General features: G+C 41.3%; 1 protein-coding gene across 3 annotated transcripts in view; it reads left to right on the forward strand.

Annotated features, from left to right (window-relative positions):
* ATP8A2 (ATPase phospholipid transporting 8A2) overlaps positions 1–19,671 on the forward strand; it is a 680,267-nt gene that overhangs the window by 615,891 nt on the left and 44,705 nt on the right. For all 3 annotated transcript variants that reach the window (XM_059684018.1, XM_059684019.1, XM_059684020.1), the window contains 2 exons: positions 517–605; positions 6,868–6,963. In XM_059684018.1, coding sequence (XP_059540001.1) covers positions 517–605; positions 6,868–6,963 — 185 coding nt within the window. The remainder of the gene's footprint in view (positions 1–516; positions 606–6,867; positions 6,964–19,671) is intronic.

The following is a 19,671-nucleotide window of genomic DNA, read 5'->3' on the forward strand; positions in this document are numbered from 1 at the left end:
CACCATACAATTGTGTGTGTCTGTGTGTTTGTGTGTGTACCACATGACTTTAAGTTCATTGAAGGCAAAGCCTGTAACATCTGTTCATCCTCCCCTTCTGAGTATGGAGAATCACTGCTTTACTCCAAGATATTGGTTCCATGAATGAATGAACAGTGAAGGAACGTGAGCTGATGGATAAGTGAAGTGGATGAAAGGAGCCTACTGGGTAAAGGTTTATTCCAAAGGAGTCTGGTGTCCCCCATTTCTCATAGGAGGGACTTAGGACAGTATTCTGATTGGAAAGGAGCTTCAAGCACTTCATGAAAGAGTGCGACAAGAACTGATGATCATGGAGCAGAGCTCGTCTCATCAGGCCCCTTGACATCCTTCCTAGGTGCACGTTTAACTGTCACCGAATTTAATACTGCCTGTTGTTTTTGTGTTAGGGAATGTTTTGCCTTGATTAAATTATATCTTGATTTTTTTTTTTAAAGAAAAAGCATTAAATACGCCTGTCATTTCTGCTTCTTGCAGGCAGCTATGGTCCTGAGCTCCGCACACTTCTGGTTGGGATTATTTCTGGTTCCTACTGCGTGTTTGATTGAAGATGTGGTATGGAGAGCGTAAGTGGAAACTGAAGTAATAGCCCTGAGTCTTACTCATCTGTCCCTGCAGTTGTCTTCCACAAGCATTGGCATCGGATATGAAATGCTATGAGACTTCTGGAGAAACTGGTCTCCTGCCACCTGCCAGCAAAGGATGTAAAGGATGTTGTGTTTGGTTTTTTTCCTTTTAACCTGTGCTTCACCTTAGACAAAAGGGAGTCGCAAGACAGACTGTGTGAAGGTCAAGAGGGATGTTCCTTATACTTGATTATAAGGGGGAGTTTCTAAGTACAGTCCCAATTCTACCAGGTTTAGGAAGTATGACTCGAAATTCATTTTCCTCATGTCTAAGAGTTATTGCTACATGATCATAAATATAGCCTGGCTTTAAGGAAAATTGTGTCTATGCAAGTCACTTCAAATTGCAAAATACTTGGAATTTAGTATTCTTTATTTTTCCAAATAATTCACTGTAGGAATCCTTCAAATATAATTCTTCCAGAGCGTAAGTTTACAGGTCTATGGGGAAATGAACTACACAGATGAAATTATAATGTAGGCTAAACAGGAAATAATTCATGCTTAAATTTTGTTTATATGTTTTAAAATAAATCATTTCTGAAATATCTTGTACACAATGTAAAAGAAGCAACAAGGTAATGTAAATTTTAATTCTGTAAACAAAAGATGGAATACTGCAAATGAGACAATATTGATTTTTGAGTTGTATATGCCTGGTTCCTCCCTCTTACAAATAGTTGCCAACTTCCCTGAAAATTAAGACTCTTGCATTGGCTTTACTTTGGGCAGAGCATAATTATTTGGGGGCCCTGAGGTAGAGAATTGAGACTTTAATCCAAATCTTCCAGGAAAAGACATCAGATTTCATTTCTCTCTCTCCCTTCCTCCCACACTCAATGAGAATGTTCTTGCCTGACAGTTATGGATGTCTTTTGAAAGAGTCTTCATTTTGGCATTATCTTGACAACCGATGGCACTTAATGCAGAGAGAGGGGAGAAGAGACAATTTTATAGCACATATTTTGGGGTTGTTTTTTTTTCTTCTGTTCACTAAGTTTTACAACTGTTAGTAAAAATTAAAGAATTCTAATTTCTTAAATGTTCCAATTTACCACTGTTTCCATGTTACCTACTGAAACTGTGCTTTATAAATAGTAGAAACAGAATCTTTGGAACTCAATTATAGCCAGAAAAGATGTTTTTTCAATCTTTTAAGTGCACTAAAAGAAAATGGTAGTTTTATCGTACACATAGTTTAATTGTGGCAAAATATATTACCTAACCGAATTTTGTCAATTTTGCAGGATAATAAATTTAGTTTTAGGTCTTTGCTACATCAGATGACTTTTCAATTTATAGTGACTGACAATAGTGATTTGACTGTAAATTAATCTTAGGCTATTTTATTCAATTACCTAAAATGAATATCATGAAAAAAAATTTTTTATTGAGACTGCATATTTGCCAAGTGAGACTTTAGCAGAAGTATCTTTCTACCATTTCAAAGACAATGTTTTCAGATTATGGTGAGTGCCTTTTTGTCTCTTTTTCCCCCCAATACATTCCAAGTAAAAGTTCCTCATTAATCAGGAAACAAATTCTCTTTTCCTTCAAGCAGGAATATTATCTATTCCTGACTCCTGGCAGTGTAAAATTAGCACCACTTACATTTTTAAAAGGATAAAGCAATGAGCCTGCCTCCAGCTCCACCATACGAAAAGAGTAAAAGTCGCTTTCTTTCCAAGAAGCTTGCCAGCAGGCTAGAGCCCTGTAAAAAAGGCCCTGGTGGAGGGGAGGGGAGCATGAGCAGAGGCTGACCACCAGTGTCCTCTGCCCCGCTGCCAGCCCCGCACGGCAGGCCCAGGACAGCCCTTCCAGGAGCACAGCACCCGTGCTCTGGGCTGAGCCCGAAAGGCCCCGATTGAATTCCAGAGGCACTTCCAGAAATGCATTTTTGCCTTGGTTTATTTGGGGGAGTGGGAGGATGGCATATATTGGCACTCATCTGGAGGAGTTGCCCAAAGTATGCTCAGTTTATAGTATATATTTAATGTCTAAACTAGTCCCCTCTCTCCTCATAAACAGTAATTCTGCAGGTTTATTTGAGCACTTTTCCTCTGACCACAAGGCCCAGGTTTTATCTCATATTATATTCCCAGACTGAGATATTTGTTGTTGAGTTAAGTAAAGTAGGAGACTTCTCCCAGGAAGAGAGCGCTGCCTGAGCTGCTGTATCACTGAACTCTCAGCTGTCTTTCCGAACCTCAGCTTTATAAACGTGTCTGTTTTTCCTTCCTGCACGCTGAACTAAAATAGGAATCCTGAATGTCCAGGTCCACCCATCTTTTGGTTCGAATTGTCACATATTTATTGAAACATGATGTGCTATGTTGCACCTTGGACAAGAAGAGTTTTAAATGAACTGAGAGTCGGAACCGAGGCGCAACTGCAGAGAGTGCTGTGAGGGCAGATGGCAAGGGCGGGGCCTACCTCGGTTTGTTACTGTCCTTCAATCTTGCCGAGGACCAGTCTTCAGAAATTTTTTGTTTTGTTTTGAATTTTGGTGGTTAACTATTTCACAAGAGCTTTTAAATTCTAGCACAAGGTAGGCCTGCCTTTCCCCATATATTTCTATGAGCGCTTAAGAAAGTAAGTTCTTTCTGCATTTTCCCCCTTCTGTGCCCCAGTCTCTCTCTTCTATTTTGGGACTTGGAGTGTTAAGAATAAGAAAAAAACAGCATGAGGTAATTCAGTCATTTTTCCCATGAAGTCTGTCAATTTTCTGGATGAAGATCCATTGTTAGACTATCTTAAGTCAGATTTGGATGCCGTAAGATACCTACTCTATTATCCTGTTCACCAGAATTTTCATAAGGGACCAAACTAATACATATTTTATTAAAATAATTGATTGATTATATGTGATACCTGGCTAATGACTATTTTTATTAGAAGCATGAAGTTTAAATTGCCCAGAACTATTTTAATATCCTTTAGCTTACACTCTTCCAAAATGTTTACCTATGACAACATTCTTAGGTTAGCAGCCATGTACTTATTCTCCTCTAGGAGAAATTTGTCAGGATATAAAGCTCAAGGCCACTGAACACGGGAACCAGCCTCTTTAATCTAACTTATATCTCCTGTAGTCTACCAGTCAGCACACAATACATTCAGCAATTCCAGAATGACTTCATTTCCTTATTATAATCCCAGATAGGCAGTTAAGTGGAAATAAAAGGTAATAAGAAATTTCTGTATACAAATGGGCCTTGGTATTTCTAAAAGTTTCTAACTACACTAATTTCTTTTGGAGCACATTGTGTATACATTTTCATCCACATTTAGAAATTAACATTTCCTTTTAATTTGTTATCCTTCCATGCAAAAGAACAGGCTAGGACAGTGATGGCGAACCTTTTGAGCTCCGTGTGTCAGCATTTTGAAAAACCCTAACTTAACTCTGGTGCCGGGTCACATATAGAAATTTTTTGATATTTGCAACCATAGTAAAACAAAGACTTACATTTTTGATATTTATTTTATATATTTAAATGCCATTTAACAAAGAAAACTCAACCAAAAAAATGAGTTCACGTGTCACCTCTGACACGCGTGTCATAGGTTCGCCATCACTAGTCTAGGAAAAACTTTCAGAAACAAAGAAATGGAAAGTTCAAGATTCTAAGCCAATCTATTTATTTTAAAATTCCCTAATAACCTGGAGATACCTTTAGCACTATCTGAGGGCTCACAGAAGAATTGCACACCCTCTGACAGTGACTAAGCACCCCACCCAGCCCCTTTGGTAATCCTCTGGTCTCTTGATGTGGGGTTAAGTGAAGCAAGCCCTGGACCACTGGGGATAAGCCGTCCAAAGATAAAGGGGCTCACTATATCCAAGCTGTGATTCATAACAAGCCAGACTCCAGTTCCTGAAGAGACCTCAATTACACGCCAGGGGCTGATACTTCAAGATTGGCTTCTTAAACCTTCATGTGTTAGGTTTTCGTCATTTCACATGCAGACTTTGACAGGGGAGATTTTAGGTTTGTCTGCCTAATTAAGGCCTTATTAGGTAAACGTTCTTGAGAAAACACTTTTAAGTGCTATCATCCCTTCTCCTCCAGTGCTACATGTGGAGAGAATAGCAGAATCATCCCCAATGTCGCCATTCATGTTCTTAAACGCGGTTAGGTTCCCAGGCTAGCTCTCAGATTGCCACGTGACTCTTGGGCATGGATGCGGTTCCATCCACTGAGAACCTGCAAAATGCCTGGTAGCTTCAAGATATTTAGATCATTTCCCTCTGTGAATGAGTGAAAGCTGGGGCAAATTCCTTTTATTCTTGGCCTAAGCTCCTGACATCCAGCGTCCTGCGCCCAGTGGCCCAGCCTTCCTATTCCAAGCCTGCTTCTTAGAGTTGCCCTTCTCATGCAGCCCAAGAGATAACACTGGGGGCTGGTCTAGAGGTTGCTGAACCCTGCTTGCTCTGTGTGGGGCAGCAGGGGAGGAGGAAGGGAGGATGATGTGGAGTAAGGACAATCCTGAAACAGTGAGAGAGCGTGCGCATCCTTGAGCACTGACCAGACACGTTCTCATGGGCCCTGTGTGTCTGGGGTGAATCCAAGTGTGGTGGGGGTTGCCACTTAGTTGGCTTGTTATCAATGTATCCCTGTAAGCCCATGAGATGAAAAGGAACATTTGAGGCACAGCATGTTTAATAATATTGAACAGTGTAAATGTTAACCTTCTTTTTGACTGCCTTCACAGCAAAATGTTAAACATTTTCTCAATTATTGTTTAAATTAAAATTCCACTGTTTCTGCTTTGAACTGCAGCATTTTATCACTACTGAGTCTCAGGCCACTGCTTGATGTAATTAAGGTATTATGTGTTAAAACCTGTGTGGCTTAGTTCTCTTGTTTACTTTGGGAAAAGGAATGACAGGCACATATACAGTGTCTTAGTACTAATACTCCATTAGAGATTAACTCGGAGTGTTAGGGGATGACTGGGCATTATCTCAATAGACTTTCTTTCCTTGAAGGTGGAGGCTGGGCAGGAGTGTGTGATTCCACTAAATAAAGCAGCTCACGTCTTCAGAATGCCCCGTTACAATTTTCACTTCTTTGCAGATATATGCTCAGTCTTTGTCCTTATTCTGTCTTCGAGTTCTGGTGTTTAGCAGGATTCTCATACTCCTTTATACTGTATTTAATGCAAAGCTTTTCATAATACAGGGTGGTTCAAAAGTGGGTTCACAGTTGTGAGTACACGAAACACAGAGTTTGTTCTTGTATTATTACTTATTATTTATCATGTTATTTTCCATATGAACAACCATAAACCGACTCTTGCTCCACCCTGTATGTAAGCCTGCCCTGCATAGCTAAGTCATTAGGTGCTTTTCTTTCTACAGCTATTTTTTTCCTATTTCTAACTTGCATCTTGTTAAATGCCTTTTCTTCACCTGCATTGTTTCCAACCAGTAGCTTTCCGCTTAGTCTCAATCTTAGGAAGATCCTGAGGTCAGCCACTTATTGAACCTTGTAAGGTATTCTTCTCAGTTTAATCAGAAAGAGGGTGCAGGTAACTATCCCTGCAATTCCAGGAGAGGGGCGCGTCTAGGCTGGGGTTTGAGCTGTAGTGGAAAGGCCCAGCGTGCCCCAGTTGTTGACTCCATCGAGACCTGCACCTGCAGGCCCTCGCGGCAAGGCTGTACAAGAGAAGCTGTACCTGGGTATTTGTGTCAAGCCCAAGTCTCAGGTCAAGGGTTTGGCATGAAGAGCATGAACTCTAGCACTATAATGGCAGTGGCTCTTTTCACACTAAAGAAAGAGGGGAAGCTGCTTACCCTGGACTTTCTGGTCACCGTAGAGAACAGGGCAGGGGACCAGCACACGTCCAGTAGGGTGGGGATTTAAAGCATCTTCTGAGTTGCTAGATCATGCAGTGGAAAGCCTTAGAGACAGATACACGAGTATCCAGGAACCCCAGTCGTTGTTCTGAATGGCTATGATCCTCAGATCTGCAGGCTTTCAGCAAAAAAAGCAGAAGTCTTTAGGGGGCTGACACCTGATTCTCCCCAGGTATAGCCCTTGCCATGCACGGGACTGAGAATGCGCCCTCATGCCCCAAACCTCAGCAGCAGTCAGTCAAAGGGCATCCAGATGTAGCCCAAGAAGAGAATACCCAATCTTCACAGCTGTGTAAAGTTCAAGTGTTATGTTCTTACTGCCTTTTCCTTGTGACACAGGGTCAAGCATACCTGTCACAAAACATTGCTGGAGGAGGTACAGGAGCTGGAAACGAAGATGGGAAAAGCAATGCTTCGGGACAGTAATGGAAAGAGGTGGGCATCTCCATCTAACTATTTGAAGAACACGTGTCCTCCAGCCCTTTTCTCTACCGTTCCTTCCCGTGTTTCTCTCTTCTCAGTCTTCAATGTGAGCATGGGGTGCTCCGTTTTAAGCATTTTGGTTATTCTCTAAGAATGTAGTCATGGTGAGACTTAAGTCACACTCTCTCAATGACAACATAAAACCTGACTTTCTGGTTCACTGGGCCTGACCTCAAGTTAAACTGGAATTTTGACTGGGTCTGGACTTAAGCAAAGCAAGCCAGATGCAGAAAATACAAATAGTAGCAATATTACGTTAAGGTGGAAAAGTTTAATAGCTAGGCCTTTGGATATCAGGCCCAATTATTACACTAAAGGATGTGTATCTACCATGAAAGTTTGTAGGCTATTCATGTAAATGCATATCATTCATATAAATCTTGTTACAGTTCCCTTCATGTATGACTATGGTTTTGTTTTTAATGAATTATTATTTCCTACTGGTGTTGAGAAAGTATAGTGTCTTACTGGCTGGTTCGTGGAGACAATATTGCTCCCTGTGCTTACTTCTCATAGAGCATCAGCCTTCTCTTCCCCACACGTCATAGTTGAGCATGTTAGTAGTTTTTATTTAATCACATATGCTAAAATGTTATTAGATTAAATTTAGTTAAAATCCAAATACTACCAAAGAAGTTTACCTGGACCCAAGAGCAATGTGAGTGCACCTCTGTATTAGAGACATGTGACGTCTAGAAAATTATGCTCTTTTGTAAACAAATGTTTAGAAGGAAGTCCATAGCTAACTGCCAATGAAAAAAAATCTAGAAGTTGAATATTTCCAGAGATTCCTACTATGTGTTTTATTTATAGTCTGTTTATTTGTACCATCTTTCAAAGCAATAAAGAAAAAGTATGTTTTCAAAGGAAAGAGAACCACACATTTTGAAAAGTATGAGGAGCATAATTTCCAATAATTGTCACTATTTTAGGAATGGGATTGTATAATATGTAGTTGAAGTTGTGGGTTTTTTGTTCATTTAGGACTTATTTTTTAATAAATGAGCCCATAGCATTCATTTATGGCAATTGTGCTAGTTACTCTAAAAAAGTCAGCCAATAAGACAAAAATCTGTCTTCAGTAAGCTTATAATCCTGAGGCCCCGGGCAGGGCCTAGGCCAGGGGTGGGCAAACTTTTTGACTTGAGGGCCACAATGGGCACTTAAACTGGACCGGAGGGCTGGAACAAAAGCATGGATGGAGTGTTTGTGTGAACTAATATAAATTCAAAGTAAACATCATTACATAAAAGGGTACGGTCTTTTTTTTCAATAGTTTTATTCATTTCAAATGGGCCGGATCCGGCCCGCGGGCCGTAGTTTGCCCACGGCTGGCCTAGGCTCACAGCAGATCTGTCTAACCATAGGTGAGATAGCACGCGGCTCAGGCGTGAGCAGGCCTGTCCTGGCCTTAGATACTTTAGGCACAGTGCTTAGCTCCTACTAGATTTTTAAGGACCTACAAAATTCTTTGAGAACTAAAAAGAAACATATTCATAGGCTTTAAAAATAAGAGAAAGCCCTCTGCAAATTGATATTAGCAAATGTTTAAAACTCTACAAGATACTTATCAGTCTTAATTACTGTGACGCTGAATAATCACAATAAGTTTTATCATTATTTGAAAACAACTTACAGGCTCTCATATCTCAAGAATTCTCAAGTATACACAGGGTTGCTGAGAGGTCACAAGTAATTCGAAGTAAAATAAGAGTTTCAAAGCAAAATTCTAAAACTCCTTTCACACATCAGACAGGAAAACATTACATATAATGTGGCATGAGAATGCACTTTATCTGATGTGCGGCAGGGTCTTCTGCTGGCCTGGCCATGAAGTCAGCAGCACGGAGGGCCCTCAGAAGAGAGAGCAATCCAGGAGGCTGTGGCTTAAGAGATTCAGAAAGGCTTCATGTCCAAGATAGGATGGAAAACAGGGCTTTGAGGATGTAAAAAACTTGAAAAGACAAAAATGATGAGAGTATGTTTCTGGCAAAAGGAGTAGCCTCCATCTGTTAGAGAAGACGACTAATATTTTGAGGGGGGAAGGGGTTATGGTTTATGAAACAGTGAGGACAAACAGCATATTGCCTGACCCATAGCAGGAACACAGAACACCAGCCACTGGTCTTCAGATGGGCAGGGGAGCCATGCTATTGCAGGAGCTTTGAAAGAGAGTGTGAGCCCGTCTCTGTTTGTTGTTGATAAAAAGAATGCTCTTTGTAAAATTCAGTTGTCCTGTTCAGAATTCACTTTTAAATGTTCAAATGGATATCAGAAGATAATTGGAGTTTAAATGTGGTTTCCTACTCCTACATTTTAATATCTGTTTCCTGGTCGCTTTGTAAATTTCGTCACTCCCCTTGCCGAAGTGATTGTGGGTGTGATTATCATTGTGCAAGCCCCACTTGGTTGTGATGGTTTCCTTTCCCTCTGGTCCCAGTGTCTTGCCTCACTTTCGAGTTCCTAGCAGAAGATAGTTTGGGACTCCATCCCTCACATCACCCTCAGCAGCCCCCCATTTGTTTTTCTCCCTCCTAATTGCTCCCAGGTTTTTTGGGTGTTCCATCTGCAAACTAGATAATGGCCATGTGCTGCTCTGGCCAGAGATTGTGTCCCGCTGAGCCTCTCCAGAGCTGCCTCACAATTGTTCCTTTATCACCATTGTTTGCTTCTTTCACACCTGGCTGGAGTCCTGGGCGCCTCTGGTGCTTGGGCGGGGGGGGGGGGGGGGGGGGGGGACCATCATGAGGAGAGTTGTAATTTCTTCAGCTCTGTTCCTCTAAAGATTTATAGACTCCCTCGTTGAGAGATCTTGAGTATTTTGGTCTCTTTCCACACTCCCCATTACTTATTCCTGATCCCTACCTGATGTTTCCATTTACTTTGCATCTCTCTCTAGCTGTTAGTCTGACATGGTAGAAGCACCACAAACATTTGTTAACTGACTGAGTGGAAACACAAAAGTCTGGTCAGGTGGCGCTGAGGAAAAGAAGGCTGATCTGCATTGTCTGTGCAGAGCTGCTGGTGCTAGGTGTGTTCGCTCATGTTGAAAATGGCCCCAGAGAGATGCTAAGAGATTTGCAGGTGGTCACTTGGCTCCAGTGAGAGAGACACTTATCTCATGGCTTAAGAATAAAGCTAACAAAAACTCACAGATGGAGAGACATTTAGTGCTAGCAAAGTTGAACAGTCTTGGAGTGGGTGCTCCCAACAGCCCACAGCCATCCTGCCTTGGGTGCCAGCAAAGCGTCTCTGCCTCAGGTGTCCTGAGCATCCCTGCCACCCCAGGGTTACTCAGCTCAATTCTGAAATCCTTTAGGACATTCTGCCAAGTCATAAAACCCAGGTCCAAGTCACTGGCAAATATACTAGCAGTTTTTCTCAGGAATGTACTCATAAGAAATACAACAAAAATCTTTTAAGAAACCCTCGTGTGCCAAATTTACAATTACGATTTTAAATGGTACCTAGGCAGTCTATGCATCCCTCTAGGCCAGCGATTCTCAACCTGTGGGTCGCGACCCCTTTGGCGACCAAACGACCCTTTCACAGGGGTCGCCTAAGACCATCCTGCATATCAGATATTTACATTACGATTCATAACAGTAGCAACATTACAGTTATGAAGTAGCAATGAAAATAATTTTATGGTTGGGTCACAACATGAGGAATTGTATTTAAAGGGCCAGAAGGTTGAGAACCACTGCGTCTAGGCCCTTTATTTACTCAGTAAAATACTTGAACATTTTATTGATCTTGTCTAAGCCCCAAGATTTCACACTATTTTGGTAAGCATTAAAACTTTATTAAATGCTTCTGCACAGTCGCATTGATAAATCTTGTCTTCTGAAATTAACCTGCGTAATTTATGCATAAATAAACCTATTCTCATGACTTGGATAAAACTATATTTTCTATACTAGAAAGTATAGGAAAGTATGAAATGCTAAAGGTAATGGACAGCAGTGCTTTTCTTGGTTTCGGTGTGTCTGTTTTTGGTGGGACCTTTTTCTGGCTGTGCTGTTTGCGGCCAGACCCATTTCTACATGTGAACTGTATGGAAGGCCTTTCCCCAAAGCAGCCTTTACCCAGAGGCCACCTCGCTGCTCTCTGTGTGGAACGGTCTGTCATGCATGTCCTTACTTTCACATGTCTAAAAAATGAGGAGCTAACTGGAAGAATTCCTTTTTTCAATGTTTAGGTAATTTTCCCCCCTCTATATTCCTAAAGTGCAACATACGTAATTTTTTTCTCTGCTGGAAGAAAACCCATTAGTGGCCATTTACCTTTATAAATATCATTTAAACAAATGCCTAAAATGTCAGGTAAGAAGACAAACTAGCATTTTTCCTCCTCGAATTGCTTTTCTTTCTTCGTGTCGGGGAGGGAGTATTCTGAGTTTTAGGTATTTTGTCAAGCAAGAAGAAAGGTGAATACATTTGATGAAAACATCTAGTTTTTCACTTATACTTAGTTCGAATAAACAACAAGGACACCCTTGTTTTGTTTTAGACCTTCCTTCTGTTCACCATAGTTGATGGGAGGTGGCGGGGGGCGGGGGGGGGCACTGGTCTGATTTTCTCCAGTTTCAAGGTCAAGGAATTCTGGTTGCTGCCCCTGCTTTTTGGCAGCAAGGTGGTGGGATTCTCTTTCCTTAAGTGCTTTCCCTGCCTGAGTATAGCTTACTCTTTGCCTTTGGTCAAGGTCACCACCTTATGGTGAGCAATCACTGAATCTCCCCTTGGTTTTATGTTCTCCCTGAACGCTGATGCATGGGCTCCGTGACCCCAGGCTGAGCCGGCGCACACAGTGTAATGTAGACAGCCCATCCGCCTCTTGGAAATTCAGGAAAGAAATCTGAGTCACTCTCTGTCTGGGAGCCTGTGCTCACCCAGCTTCCATTTCATCACGGCTCCTGCTACAGAAGCGGGGTGCCGGTCCAAGCCAGCGACCTGGGAATCCTGACACAGGACAGAGCCTGACACACATCAGCAAGATCTCAAACCAATGAGAGCTTATCCCTCATTCTGGGCAGCACTCTCCTAGTGCTCTTCCTAAAACCAATTATATTAAAAACAACCCCCCCCCCCAAAAAAAAACCACATTTGGACTGAGTACCGATACTCACCTAAAATATATCCAATATGCTTTGACATTTAAGCAGAAATCCTTTGTTCTTTAAACTGATGTTTAAAGAGCTTCTTGGTATTGTCACAACTACAAGTCAAAATTGGTACAACTGCCTAGTCAAAAATAGATATAAGCTCACCCCCAAATAGGAAGTTTATTGTGTAGTATTTCTCCAATATAAACTTTATATTATTTCAGGGACAAAATTTTTTCTTAATGTATCGGCATTGGCAATGCAAGTTTCTGTCTTCCCTTTGCTTTCCTCTCACTGCTTCCCACACTTATTTCCCCTAAAATACCTTTTTTTAAAATATGTTTTTACAAAATAGATCTAGAGATATAGAAGCATGAAACAGACTGGCAAATCTCAGAGGGAAGGAAAGAAAGGGTAGGTGGGTGGGAAGAGATTAACCAAAGAACTTGTGTGCATATATGCATAACCCATGGACACAGACAGTAGGGTGGTGAAGGCCTGGGGCAAGGGACGGGGGGTGGCCTAGAAGGGGTCAAAGGGGGGGGGGATATATTTATTACTTTCAACAATAAATATTTAAAAAATAAAATATGTTTTTATTGATTTTAGAGAGAGAGGTAGTGAGAGGGAGAGAGAAACATTAATCAGCTGCCTCCTGCACACCCCCTACTGGGGATCAAGCTGGCACCCCGGACTTGTGCCCTGACCCACAATTGAACCAGCAACCTCTTGGTGCATGGAATAGTAGTGCTCAACTAACTGAGCCACACCAGCCAGGACTCTCTTATTTTTTTAATTAGCTAAAAGGGTAGGAAATTATGGTGTCATTGTGGCAAATCTCTCCAGGCCAGGTGGCAAATGTCTGCTTCCAACAACTGGTTAAGATTTATTTCACTTCCAGCTGCATTTTTCCCATGGCTGGGTCATGACGTAGAGAAAAGAGCACAGACTGTAAGGCAGACGGACCTGAGTTGGAGTCCATGCCCTGCCACTCACTTAGCCGTGTGACCTTGGCTGGGTTATTAACTTCTCTGAGTTTTCATATTCTCATTATTCATTTGATTTGAGGTTTAAATGAAATAGAACATATTAAATCGATAGCATATGTAGACATTCAGAAAGTGTTAATACTTGTAAGTCCATCCCCTGACTTAGAAGCTGAATCAAAATTGTTTCACTGGCCATTTTATTTCAGATGGGTTTACCCAGAGCACCCAGACAGAGTGTGAGTATAGCAGATTCTCTGGGGTACATCTTTGGGGTACACCTCAGGCTAAGGGACCAGGCAGAGATCAGCTGAATCCCAGGGACATCAGAGCAGTATGGGCAAGCCTGTGAGCCGTGAGCTTTGGGATTGTGGGTATTGGGGAGAGTTCAAAATCCTGGCCATTTCCCAAGTCATCCTGTTTGCAAAGAGGAGGGTGTACCAGTCAGGCCGCCTCCAGAATCTCCTGCTGAACTGCTCTGAGGACATCCACCTGAAATGCAGGGCGTCGCCAAAGCCCATCTTCTCCCCTCAGAACCAGCCCTTTCATGGTGGTTCTCAGCCCCTGCAATGACAGGTCGTTCCTCTCGGCCTCATCTTGTTTCTTCATCTTTGCATCCTGAGGGACATCAGTCTCCTGTGTGTTCCCATAAATGGACAGCTTTCCGCCCACTTGTCCACAACCCTGTTTTCAGGTCAGTTACTGATCCCATGCTCTGTGATCCGAGCTGCTCTGCCCACTGGGGCGCCTTTCCCTCTTCGCTGCATCCTCCACACAGCTGAAGACGTGGTTTCCCAAACACAGCCCTAGCCATGCCACTTTCTGGTCTGAAACCTTTGATGGCTTCCCACTCCCTGTTGACTCAAGCACAGACCAGGGCCACAGCATGGTTTCTGCCTCCTCTCCCTCTTTTTACCTCTATGCATCTTAGCCTCCTGCCTCCCTGCCCTCCCCACTCCCCCGCACCAAGATCGTCCTTGCTCCTCTGTGCCTTAGGCTGGCCTCGGCCCTTCTCTGTGGACTGCCTTCCCACAGCTGTGTGGGTGCTGGGTCCTGGCGGACAGAGGAGACAGATCCTTGCCCTGGAGCAGATGCTTCCCGCTCCAGGCCTGCTCTCTGACATCACTCCACCATGTCTGACTTTTCCTCCTACGGCAGTGTCAGCCTGGACTTCCCTTAATTCATTCCTTTAAAAAGTGTTTTTTAAGTTACTCAAATATTCAACATACACAATAGTAGAGAGACACAATGAACTGACATATACTCATTGCCCAGATTCAACACTTACCGAGATTTTGCCATAATTGCTGCATCTAGCCTGGTTTTGCTCCTGTTTTTTCTTTGCTGTAGCATATAAAGCAAATCCTAGGCATTACAGCAGTTTACCCTTCCACACTGCAGGATATAGCTCTAAATATCACATGAAGTATTTTAACATGTATTATAACTAATACATATTATACTTGTCTATGTTATTACATGTAAACACTAACTCCAATGCCTATTATCATATGAAATATTAACAGTAATTTCTTGGTATTAACTGATACCTAGCTTATAAGTAGATTTTCTGGATTGTCTCAATCCTATCTCTTTAGGGTTTTATTAGGCTTGTATTAGGATCTAGGCAAGATCCAAATTTGGTTGCCTGTTCTTGTTTTCAATGCCACGGGCTTAACTGAAATCATGCCTCATTTTTTGTTTCTCCTAACACGGTCTCAGGGACCTTCCCAGTGCCACCCAGCTGAAGACAGGCTGGACCTCCATCTCCTAATGCCAGGCCTCTTTCCACAAAGCCAAGATATTGAGAGTCACCCAATGCTTCCATTTTCAATGTCATCTTTATTAGAGTGTATGGAAAGCAGTGGAGTCCTAGGCAGTGGTTCTCAACCTTCCTAATTCCGCAACCCTTTAATACAGTTCCTCATGTTGTGGTGACCCCCAATTTCATTGTTACAAATTGAACATAATTAAAGCATAGTGATTAATCACAAAAACAATATGTAATTATATATGTGTTTTCTGATGGTCTTAGGTGACCCCTGTAAAAGGGTCGTTCGACCCCCAAAGAGGTCACAACCCACAGGTTGAGAACCGCTGTCCTAGAGGGACCAGGCAGGAAAAATGTCAAAGTCTGCTAATTTGACAAAATTTCGAGCAAAACTCCAAGGAAGCTAGGGAATGATAGTTGAATGCTGTTGCCTTCCAGATCCCTATATGTAGAAAGGGCATGGAGCAGACATAGAAACCAGACCCTCCTCTGGAGGAATACAGAAGTCAAACAATCTGACAACTTCAGAGCAAATAAAGCAAGGGGTTTGTGAACGCTGTGACTGCCTCGACACAGTTCAGAAAGGAGAAGACATACTGAGAAAGGTGATCTCCAGCCAGAATCCCCTTCATGGGGACTGGTGTGGTTTATAAAAGAAATGAATTGAATGTGTTTCATCCTGCGTAGGGAAGAATCTTGGGCAAGGCCTAATGCCAGCAAATATCTTAGGAAAACAATTGGAGAGTCCACGACACTTCCCAGGGAAACCTCTAGCCTTGCTGCCAAGTGCTCAGAACAGATGAGGAAATGCATTGGTGGACAAAGGGAGTAAATGATCCAAGAAATTACAGAAAGGCTGACTGATTACCCTAAGGGTGGTTTCTGGTGACTGCCTCCTGAGCACCGGAAGGAGAGGGTGAGGAAAATAAACTGTTAAGGAAGCAAAATGCCTCATTAGCATTTAGTTAATGCTTAAGCTGCCTGTGTCAATTAAAAGTAATCGATTCTCTCTTATTTTATGGTTGTTAAATCCCAAGCGCCTTTGTCGTCATTGTTGTTGTTATCGGCTAGTGTGTAATAATTTAAACTTTTATAAATACCATGTGTTATTTGTTGTGACATAATAAAAAAATTTCTTGTGTACCTTTAAGTGGTGCTGCTGATGGTACTAGGAATCTGCCCCGGAGCTTAGCCACTGCCCAGTCCTGTAATAAAAGGATTATAGCATCTTTATCAAATGTCTAGAGAGGCACTGGAAAAAACAGCGTTTCCTTGTGAGAGAGGGAGGGGAGCTGGTGCGCTGTTACTCAGCGCTGCACTGATAGCATGTCCTCAGACTGTATTTTAGGATAACTTGAAGAAATTTATTTTTGGATAAAAACCTAAGTTAATGTCCACTTTCTCTATTTGCCAATAAGACCCTTTTTCAAAAATCATTTTTACTCATGAAGTTAATGTCAGTATCTAACTAGTACTGATGGCTCATTATGTCCCTTTGAAAGTAATATGAAATATTTCAGTCCTTTTTTTGGAATTTGTTTTTATTTAACCCATATGGGCAATAATAGAAATAATCAAAGGTAGATTAAAAAAATTTTTTTCTTGAGTAGGTCCTATGACTTGAATACTGATATGCCACATTCCAGGCAGGGATTAGTTCTTTAAGAGATCTTAGAGGATCTTGGCTAATCACTTTTCTACTTCATTATCAGTGACTTGTTTGCTTTTCAGTTTGACTCCCCTTCCTCCCCTCCCATTAAAGCAGCTGAAAACAGGTGACCAGGTACAGCCATTCTGAAATTGAGTTACAGTTTATACCTAACCCAGGAATAACCAGGTTCGACTGCTCATTTCTCAGTGGGCTATGCCTAAATCCTTGAGGAAGCTGAAAAGCAAAGTGTAGACTTTCTGGCACCCTGAAAACACAGGTTCATAGTTGTTTTTGTAGTTTAAGAGGATTATGGAATCTCCTGGATGTACTGGACTCAGAAGGAAAAGGAACCTAAGAATCAGTGCAAGGAACTTTTCATTCACAGTTGGTGTCTGCTTTTGCACCGACACTACTCTAAACATGCGGACCCCAGTCCCGGGCGTGGTCATTGTTGTAAAGTGCTGTGGTCCCCATCTCTGTGTCTGCCACTGGGAAAGCTAAGTAAGGCCCATTTGGTCACAGATGAATATGATATCTTTGACCTCGTGGTTGAGATGAACATAAAGAATATGTAAAAGTTATAGCTAGGAGATGGTCATTGCAGTGGGAATCACTGTACTTAGCAATACTAGATTTATTGGACTTCTGGAGAGATTTCTCTTTTAATAAAACCAGAAATTAATTGGTGTGTCTCCAGTAGTGCACCTAGGATTAAATCCTTCTTGAGGCCAGAACACAGGACACAGGAATACTTATCATAAAGCCTGTTCTTTAGCCATTCAGTGAGTACCAGTTAAGTCTGCCCTTTCTAACAAGGCAATGATAATACAGTTTGTCAATGTTTTTTCTCTTTCTCTAGCAATTAGGATTGGCTCACAGCACCTTAGGTGGTGGTAATTGGTAATTCACACTTACTGATGAGTTAACATGTTGGCTTCCTAGCAAATAGAATCAGTGGTTGACTTCATACGGGACAACTCATTTATTCATCCACACCACAGACATGTATTGAAAACTGAGGACATGCCAGGCCCAGGTGTGGCAGAGAATGAGACAGGCAGGTTCCCACTTTGTTGGAGCTTACATTCTAGTGGGAGTAACAGACAATGAACAAACAAGTGAACACACGAGAGAGTCAGTGAGACTGTTAGGAGGAAAATGAAAGGGCTTCTAATGGAGAATGGATGACAATGTTTAGAGGTCAGGAAAGTTTCTCAAGGTGACACTTACACTGAGACCTAAATAGAAGATATTGCCCACTCATTAGAGATCTGGGGAAGGAGCACTGCAGGCAGAGGAAGAGCTAGTAGGAAGGCCCAAGGCGGGAACACACTTGATTTGACTGGTGCCTACAAAGTATGGGGCAAAGTCATCTAAAAAGCTGCAGGGGCCGGCCCGGGGAGGGGGCTGCGGGAAGGGGGGAGGGGCAGGGGGGGTGAATTTGTGGGCAGAACTGGAATCCAGATGTCAGCCACTAGGAGCCATGGAAAGGGTTTAAGCAACGGAAATGTATGACCCTTGTTTTCTAGAAGATGTGATTCCCAAGCCATATTAAAGCCATACAATCCCATTCTCAAATTAAAAAGTTAAGTAAACCCCAACCCATGTGGTTCAGTGGTTGAGCGTCGACCTATGAACCAGGAGGTCACAGTTTGATTTCCGGTCAGGGTCCCGGTCAGGGTCCCAGTCAGGGCACATGCCTGGGTTGTGGGCTCAATCCCCAGTGGGGGGTATGCAGGAGGCAGCTGATCAATGATTCTCTCTCATCATTGACATTTCTATTTCTCTCTCCCTCTCCCTTCCTCTCTGAAATCAATAAAAATATTTTGTTAAGTTAAGTGATATCCCAACATATAAAATAGAAAGTATTTAATAGTATAAATTTATTATAAAAGATCAAATTAACACATTTATTTGTTTTAAAGCTAGTGGTAACAGATGATTTTCAGAATGTCAACAATTTGAAATAAGTGTTATGGAGGACAGATGTTTTATATCATCTATATCTGTTTTTTTCTATTTTCTATTGGGTTGTATTGAGAAGCATCCTGATGTACCAAGATTAGTTGCCAGTTTTAACAGTGTTTCACAGCTCACTTTGTAATCTCAGAAAATTCCTTTTTTTATTCTTGATTATATTTCATATATAAAGTAAGGTGTAAGTAATATTAAATAATTATATAATTATTAATATATAAGTATAAATAATACATAATTTATACATTTGCTTAAATTCTTATCATAAATATGTGAGTCATATAAAGACGTGATCAACATTCATGTAAGCACTAAGACTCCCTAAAATAGCATCATGTGATAAATGGGTTATTCTCCTCTTACTCGACTGACATATTCAGATTGGAGCATAGGTCAAGCAATGCATTGTCAGTATTATTTTATTTGAATGAACATAAAAATGCTTTCTTAAAAAGAGCAATATGTAATATAACCTTTCTAATAAGCTGCCTATTCCTAAAATCAAATATAGGAACCATTAATCTGAGATCTTTACAGAAACAAGTTAACTTGAAAACATTTGTGACTTTTATTATATAAAGATTTATCTGAATTATATGAAATATTTATATATTATATTTTAGTTAAATACTTAAAAATATTTAATATATATAGAATGTGATTTAAAAATTAGTGCTTGAAAGAATGTAAATAGTGCTGTAACCTTAAAAGCATATGTTATCTTTGTATTTCAATTTAGTCACAAAGTTCAGTCACACACATTCTTCAATAGCTTTGAAGTCTTTGGTAAGAGTATACACCTTAGAGAGAGGAAATAGCACAATTATTTTAATATTGCTTATGCATCTAGTTGAGGAATATAAAATGAAGAATTTTGGTATTTAAATTAAAAAGTATCAGACAAGACTTTTATATATACTCATTGAATTTACTGATAAATATAAATTTTTATTACTAATGGAATAAAAATATTTAAAGCTATCAGTTTTAAAATACTGAAGAGCCCTAGCTAATTTGGACTGAAGGGTCCTGGATTCGATTCCAGTCAAGGGCATGCACCTCGGTTGCAGGCTCGATCCTGGACCTGGTAGGGGTGCATGTAGGAGGCAACCAATCAATATTTCTCTCTCAGATTGATGTTTCTCTCTCTCTCCCCCTCCCTAAACTCTCT

The sequence above is a fragment of the Myotis daubentonii genome, chromosome 2 (assembly GCF_963259705.1).
Source record: "Myotis daubentonii chromosome 2, mMyoDau2.1, whole genome shotgun sequence".
Taxonomy (NCBI): Eukaryota; Metazoa; Chordata; class Mammalia; order Chiroptera; family Vespertilionidae; genus Myotis; species Myotis daubentonii.